The sequence below is a fragment of the Castanea sativa genome, chromosome 2 (assembly GCF_040712315.1).
Source record: "Castanea sativa cultivar Marrone di Chiusa Pesio chromosome 2, ASM4071231v1".
Lineage (NCBI taxonomy): Eukaryota > Viridiplantae > Streptophyta > Magnoliopsida > Fagales > Fagaceae > Castanea > Castanea sativa.
Window position 1 is genome coordinate 39,460,718 of NC_134014.1, and position 8,305 is coordinate 39,469,022.

Genomic DNA, 8,305 nt, shown 5'->3' on the forward strand with positions numbered 1-8,305 from the left:
TGATTCCTCATGCCCCATCTACGTCATATGGGGAATGGGAATCGCAGGGTATGACTCGTTGCTGTTGTTTGTTGGATATGGCATACTACTTTTTTCCATGGCCAAGGGATGGGCCAAATTGAATGCTGTGCTTTGGCTTTAGCTGATATACAGCTCAAAAATACTTGAGAAAGAGGGAATCTGAATCTATTTCTCTCACTCTGCCCCGAAGCTTTTCAGTCTCTCTCAACCTTTGTATTAACATTCTCTTTAACCTTGGAGGTCCAGTCATGGATCCGTGTATTTTGTTAAAAAAATTTGTTGAGAAGTGTGCTAAAGTCTACGTATATTTTGTAAGAGTGAAAAAAGTGCGACTTAAAAAATTGTACATACACACTAAAAAACCAAAAAATCAAGCTTATAAGTTAGTTTCAAACACACATGGAGAATGTTTCTATTCACAGCATCATACGTGATTGTTGCACCTGGTCTACTAATTAAGGATTATTAAGTCGGGTGCGGCTTCTATTCAGTGTCCTGTGACATTGGACCTGCTATGACCATGACACGTGTCTAAAAATGGGCACGTGTCATGATTGCAGTGAATCCAATGCACTGAAGGCATTGGGCAGAAGTTATGCCCTATTAAATCTCAAAACAGGCTCCAAGTTTCGTTAGGGATGTTATCTTAAATTAAAACCAATCAATGATAAAGGGGGTGTCTTGCTGTGTATGATATGTTATTCATTTGCATGTTAGTTTGTTGATGACTTTTAAAAACATTCTGGTAAGCGTGCCCATGGCTAATACATGGCTTTGCTTGTTAAGCACTAAGGAGTTTTTTAGTGTTTTAGTAAAACTTACTAGAGAGACAACTTTAAAAAAAAAAAAAAAAACTTTCGTAACTACTTATATGTATGGAGCAGCACTACTTTAACTCGGACTCATGGTTAATACTATTTTTATTATGCATTTATCACAATAAATCATGTTAATAGTTGGAAGAAATATTTTATCATTAAACTTATTGAAAATTAAAATGCAAATGAATTTGCAGCCAGAAGACTACCTAATGTTTAAATTATCACGTTGGTTAGGCAATCATGAAGTTGTCCTCCTCTGGCTCTGCTCACATATAGGAGAAATTTTTTGCCCATAATTATGAGGCTGTCCTGGAAATGTCAAGTGACATTCAAGAATTCAGATGGCTTATGAGTCGAACCGCTGGATATGAAGGTAGAGTCGCCAGCTTTTTTTAATTGTTATGGTGCAATTTTTCTGAAGCAAATAAAATTAACGTTCTGATAAACTTTGGCACATATAAGGGCATGCCACCACTGACAAATATGCATCTTTCATAATTGCAGGTTCCTTTAACCATGGTGGCAAAACTTTCAACTTACCTTTCTTCTATACGTACTATGTCCTTACATGTTTGATTTAATGATCATGAAAAGAAGAATGTTAACAGGTTAAGGACTTCATGTGGTGGTTCCACCATTGTTGTCTATATCGAAAAGAAACATGTTTGAGCTGTATGCTTGTATCTATTGTAATTTATGGGCAAAGCCTAGACCACAGCTGTCGCTATTTGAAGTTACTGTTGAATGTTGATATGCAATTTTCAAGAGTGCGACTATACTCTAGATGCAACTGCAACAAGTGAGAAAAATATCCTGATGAACTCTCTCACATTAGGGCCCAAAAGATAATTACTGACAAGTAGAGGGCAACTTTTATCAAAAAAAAAAATGAAAAAGAAAAAGAAAAAAGAGGTAGAGTTCAACTATTTAGTTTACATTTTCATTATAAAATTCTCTATAATGTATGTATAATATTATTAGCTTTTTGTTTTTGGTTAAACTATTATTAGCTCTTTGTTGGTAAAAGCATTATTAGCTATTTGTTGTTTCCGGAGAAGAAAGAAGTTGTACCTTTCTGTCAAAGTAACTTCTCAACAACAGAGTGAGAATTAATTGGCCTTATTTGATATCCAGAATGTTATTTCCTAATTATTTCCTAATATTATTGGTTTACATTAATTGTACTATATATCAATGTAAAATTTACATTATAAATTAGATAAATTTGTATAACATTGTATACATTTGTTTAGTTTACAATGTTAATCATTCATTGATGACTCAAAAAAAAAAATCATTCATTAATGGTATAATGTAAATTAAGAAATTTTCCTTATGGCAAATGTTACTGAAAATTAAAGCATACCGCTAGTAATTTAAAATAAATCCTCCAAAACTGTTAGTGCCAATGTGATGCAATGAGTATAGACAAAATATCTTTAATTCGCTGTAAATAATTATCTTCTATGAAAAATGCTACATCTATAAACTACTTTATAGCATATTTGCAAATTATTGATATGACAATTCTTATTAGTTCATATTTAAGTCTATTACTGATATCACCTTTTTACTTTCCAATAATCATTTATCATATCTACAATTGTAAAAAAAAAAAATCATAAAATAGTTTGTGATCACGAGTAGAGGGCAACTATTAATTTGCATTTTCTTAGTAAAATGTTGTGTAAGTGTTTGTGTCTACTTGGTGTGTAACTTATGATTTAACCTCTCAGTTCTCACTAATGTTAGAAGTCGGAATATTAGCTCAATTAGTAATTTTTAATTATCCTTAATATTACAGCAAATTGTAGCGTAAAACACTTGTAATTCCCAACAGTAAGAAGCCTTTATACGTTGGTTAACTCTTTCATTGCAAATCCCAACTCCTTTGCCACCCTCTGACTTCTACTTTGTGTTGTGTTATCATTCAGGTTCAGATAGAGTGGTGCTTGCACTAATTATATGTTATGATTAAATTCAAGTGCAAAATTCGTACTTGCACTTAATAGGAACTGTTAAGTCATGTCTACAAGAAAGATATAGTAGAAGATAGTAGGAGTTTGTAGTAATAACTAGGAAAAGATGGAGCAGATTGGAGGGTATCGCCCTTGAAATATCCCATCAACTCTCTGGTTCCTCCACAGTTTTCTAACAATAACAATTCTCTTTTTCTCTTCCATCTCATCATTTCCTGTTACGTGAAAATGGAATCCTGTAAAATCTTTTCCAAGATTTTACTGGGCTCAAACTGGAAGCTCCTCTTCTTTTTACTTCTTAATTCAACTCTTTTTTTTTGGGGGGGGGGGGGGGGGGTTTGTTTCAATTCTTAGTTCAAATGATGATGACATTGATTACTTATGAAGTCCTGTCGCCTGGTTTCTTTATTGTTTATATAAACAAGAACAACTATTAGTTTCTTTCTCGTCAGAAAAAGAACACCAAGAAATGGTACGTGACAAAGATTTGCTGTAGGGTCCAGCGTATTAAAATGGTGAACTTTTCGAAAACAATTTTATTTTTAATCTGTTTTCGTTTTCGGATCTTTACGTTATGTAAATGTAAATGAACACAACATGGGGAGACGGGACGGTGGCGTGTGGTAACTGGTAACTGGTGAACCCAAAAAGAGCTCGTTTCCCTACTTTAACCACACGGTCGATGCAGACCCTTCATCCTTAATGCTAACAATAAAAATAGAGTAAAACCTATTACACGTGTATTTCTGAACTGAAAATGTAAGTTGAAGATAAAGATTTCTAACTTGAAATAATATGTATAGACTTCGCAAAATTTAACCATTGGGTAAGAGATGTTTTGAAAGATATTAGAGAATCAAAAGGTTTGGAGTTGTAGTAGAGAGATACAATGAATAACAATGGTTTGTTTTGGTGGCAGAGCTAGGATTTTTTGTTTGGAACATCAAATTTTGGTATTAATATATTAGTTTCGAGTCAAGATTACAGACGTAAACGCATATATACAAATATAAATATTAATATTTTAATACTAGAATAGATCATAATTTATAAATATATTGTATATAAAATTAACAACTTTCAAATATGTATATTTGCAAGATAATTTTTTAGGAGAATTTATAATCTTTTAAACTTCAATGAGTATACAAAAACTATCTAGTTTGAAATTACACATGTACAAAAAACGAATTAGTGAACAAAAAAAAACTTATATTGGTTTTTAAGAGCATCATTGGACTAAATCAAACATTGAGGGGGGAACTTCTATTTTTGTAGTTAAATATTTAAAGTTTTTAATACTTATAAATAATATAAAATAATTTTTTAAAATGTTGGCCATGCTGTAGCTCTGCCCCTGGTTTGTTTGCATTTTATACTCTATTAATTATAATTTGCAATCTGTTTATTGTTTGACTTTTTTTTATTATAAAATAACCAAAGTTTAAAATAGAAAAAAAAAAAAATCAAACACATTACTTGGGAAAAAAAAAGAGACAAAAGATTTGTTTTCGAAATAATAGCGTCAACTAGAGTAGCATTGGCTACTCCAACGAAAATATGCCTAATAAGTCCGTAAATCAATCATCATTGGACTAGCAATATTCCATTAACCAAAATGCATTTTAGATGAAGTACGTTTATCCAATAATAGATAACATGCTAGCTTAGTAAAAATATTAATGATGTTTGAAATCTCAGTTAGTCACCTAGCTTGCACAAGACTAAAACATAACACTCAAATAAAGTAACAATGATGTGGTGTTGGCCAAAACTCCTCTAATAATTAAGCTAGTACTTCCTATATGTAAATTAGAATTTTGTGTACGTTAATTGTGTGTTCACTTACTTTTGGGATGAAATAGGCTGACTTTTATAGGAGATGATTACAACTGTTATTTTAACGTCTCTCTCTCTCTCTCTCGTTGGGTATGTGATGGTTGGAGTTGACCGTTCGTGGGCGACTGTCATTGATTGTTCAGTGGCTAAGTTTGCAGTTAGGATGGATCATATTGCAAATGGGCAGTGCTAGCTTTGATTTGGTTTGTTCATGTTGGATTGTGTAGTGGTTGTTCTTACCATTGGGTTTGTTGTTAACTTCAATCTATTGTGGGAGTCTCACTGCATACATATGTTATAGGAGATACCTTCTTCCAGCTCACTAAGTTTTTACATCAATTTTGGAAATGTGATGCTAAATTTTAGTACGTAACACTATTTACAAACTAATGTCATTAGTTTTAAAAAAATAATAACTCAAGCATTCATTTATTAAGTAGTTAAAATTCATTAATCACATTAATTATCACATAGTGTAAATTTTATATAGTAAAATTGATGTGGTAACTAGGGATTTATTAATTTATGTATTTATGATTTTGTCGTTAAAATTTAAGAGGATTTGGCTATTTGTTTGTGGCGATTTATTATTATTATTTTTGTATTTTATTTAAATGTTATTTTTCAGATGTTCAGGTAACAATTTAAAAAACAATTATCCCCTATGAGAGAGAGCGAGAAAGAGAGACATTTAAATTTTGTGTCCTGTTGTTTGCCTACACACACACGTGTGTGTATATATTCTTTTTGTAATCTCCAATTGGCATATTTATAATAAGAGTACGGTAATTATCAAATGATTCTTCCAACATCATAAAAGTTCAGAAATGAAAGGATTGCAACGGCCAACGATACAATTAATGCATATGAAAGTACATCATAATCGTGCAAGAGAACGTTTATGCAATTGCATTAGTATTAACAATAGTAAAAAAGTTACATGATCTTAATTATAGAGAATATTACTCCTAAAAATGAGACCCAAAAAGAAGATATTAATAGACACAAAGAAATTTGTGAATTTTAATGCAACAATATTAATGCTCTTTCCCGTGGGTAGGAATTAAGTGGAAGTAAAAGGAATAAAGGATCCAAAAGACACACAAAAATATTACTTTGTGTATCATTCATATACGTACAGAATTCAAACTCTGTATATTCTTCTTCACCTAAAACACCCATATTCAATTGATTATGGGTTGAAGATGATTTTCCCACACTTGCATTTCCAACTCATGGGCTTGTAGTTTGAGTCGTCATCGCGTCTTGCATATGCCATATTTGAGGCTGTGGAAAAGTTTCTGTTCCGATTTTGTGCTTGGGGATTTGAAGGGACCTGAATTGCCTCACAATGCCCACATGTGCTACACCTTCTCTCACACCTTGGAGGTCTTGATCCTATCTGAGCACTCAAAATTGTCTTGTCTTCTCTTACTGTCTAGTTAAAGAAGCAAACAATAGTATTAGTCATTACTTTCACTTTCCCCAATCCTTTTTCTATTTTATTTTTTTCAGAGTCCAATTCTCACCTGGGAAAATGGTTCGGATAGTGATCTACCTGCATAACACAAAGAAGCAAATTACCTTTCAAGTTGCAAACATGGTTCATCATTTTGAAACTGAACAGTGACATTTATTACCTTCAGCTGTGAATCTCAGCTTAACGGAGCTTAAAATGAGAAAGAGAACAGAAAAGGCAACATAGCAAAGTGTACTGCTGCGAATGACATTGTGACTACGTCTACACCCCATTTCAGAGAGAGAGAGAGTTTATACTTCATAAAAAGAACGCAAAGTGGAGTAGGAGAAATGGAGAACAAGAAGACAGAAATAAAGAGTCTGAGTGAGTGAGTGAGATTAAATAGGCAAGTTTTGCGGAATTAAAGAGAAAAAATGAATGTGTAAAGTATGGTGTAAGCAAGGTCAGTAACTGAACGATAATTCCCTACCCACCAATCTCTCTCAATGAGATTTTTGAGGTGATGGAACGCTGATAGACAAATAAGAAAATGCAGAGAAAGCCGAAAGAAAGAAAGCAAACAACACATCCCGAAAAGGGAAAGCACCTTAACCTCGTTTTCTGAGCCTCTAACTAAACTAAACAACCAAGAACAAATGATAAGAGGAAAGAGACCCAATAGGACCCAGCACAGCAAGAAGATGAGATTAAAGACACGAAGCAATCAAGACAGCAAAAAACCACAAACCCCATATACACATATATATGAGGAACAAGTTCACACTAACAGACATGCATACAGCTGTAGACTATGGGTTTTCGCTTTCTACCATTACTACTTTTATTGATTTTTAACGTCATTTGGGATTTCTTGTAGTTTTTGGACTGAACAATCTAACCTAATCACGCCATACCTACCTATCTATCTATGTGTAGTATATGTATCGCTAGAAAAAGAATGAGCAAATACATCCACCATGGCATCTCTTCCCATCCTCATTACGTAATGACACATCACGTTTTGGATCGAATGCTTCATTCTTTTCAGAGAACATTGGTGATTGAGTAATTGGAACTTGGTCGACAGGTTATGATTAGTTCCAATGTACACTTTAAAGTCCCAAGGTTGGTCTGGGATTTTATATATATATTCTGAGGTCAACATATTACGTGAAAATCAAATGTAATATATATATATATATAGTTTTAAGATAATGAAAAATCTAAGATTCAAATCAATGTACTAATTAACAAGTATTAATTGTCAAAACTCTTATAGCTCAACTGATTTTTTTTCATTCTCAAAAAAAAAAAAAAAAACTGATTTTTCTTTTTTAGTATTTCATACAAAAAGATCTAGGATACAACATATTAATCAATGTATGTCCAAAATTAACGGTTTGAGTTTAACCGGTAACATACTCATAATAATAATCACCACAATCCAAATCAATAAAAGAAAAAAAAAATTAGTACATCTAAAATAGGGGTGGCAATTTGTGTTCACAGGTCGGGTTTGTGTCATGTTGAGCCATGTGTATTCAGATATATGGGTTAACCTGAACTCGACCTGTTTAGTAAACGTGTCAAGAATTCTTAACCCGAACACGACCTTTTATTAAACAGATCGACCCGACCTAACACGTTTAACTCATTTGATTAACAAGTCATATAAATGTCAATACAAATGACCCATTTAATAATCTATTTGATTATAGGTGTTGATGTTCAAAAAATCATAACACAAGGCCCAAAGAAATAACACATTGGGCCAATCCCATGGAAAGTAAAATTGAAAAGAGGTTGAGCTCACAAAAAGAAAAGGATGGTAGGCTAAAAAGATTTGAAACCAGATCCATGAAGGGGGAGGTTTTAGAGCCCATGAAACAAAGGGAGGAAAGAAAATGGCCTAGCCTGCCAAGATCAGAGGACCAAAGAGAGTCTAGTAGAAAGAACTAGGCGGGATCCCGGAGACTACCAAGGGCCCGAGATCCCTAGGACGTGTAGCACAGCCAAAGTGGGATTGGGACAGCTCAAAAGGGGAACAAAAAAGCACAAGAACGAAGGACAAATATGTCCTTCTCAAGCACTCAGTGATGCAGCAAAGAACTAGAGAGTTTGGACAACAACAACTCACAAACAAGGAAGCTAGTATCTCGGGAAACCTAGGAACAAGAACTATGAAG

The 8,305-nt window shown here is 33.3% G+C and overlaps 1 protein-coding gene across 1 annotated transcript; it reads right to left on the bottom strand.

Annotated features, from left to right (window-relative positions):
• Positions 1-5,742: 5,742 nt before the first annotated feature.
• LOC142623283 (EPIDERMAL PATTERNING FACTOR-like protein 2) lies at positions 5,743-6,804 on the bottom strand. The gene is made up of 3 exons (XM_075796671.1): positions 6,301-6,804; positions 6,190-6,218; positions 5,743-6,098 (listed from the first exon to the last, which is right to left on the bottom strand). Exons 1-3 carry the CDS (start codon positions 6,410-6,412, stop codon positions 5,853-5,855), a joined length of 387 nt encoding a protein of 128 aa, XP_075652786.1. The 5' UTR covers positions 6,413-6,804; the 3' UTR covers positions 5,743-5,852.
• Positions 6,805-8,305: the final 1,501 nt, after the last annotated feature.

What these genes read in the sequence shown, in the direction of transcription:
- LOC142623283 (XM_075796671.1), bottom strand. Translation starts at nt 6,412, where the DNA reads ATGGGGTGTAGACGTAGTCACAATGTCATTCGCAGCAGTACACTTTGC. An exon ending in GCTGAGATTCACAGCTGAAG is followed by an intron (nt 6,219 to 6,300) that starts GTAATAAATGTC and finishes TGTGTTATGCAG; the next exon opens with GTAGATCACTATCCGAACCA. An exon ending in TATCCGAACCATTTTCCCAG is followed by an intron (nt 6,099 to 6,189) that starts GTGAGAATTGGA and finishes TTCTTTAACTAG; the next exon opens with ACAGTAAGAGAAGACAAGAC.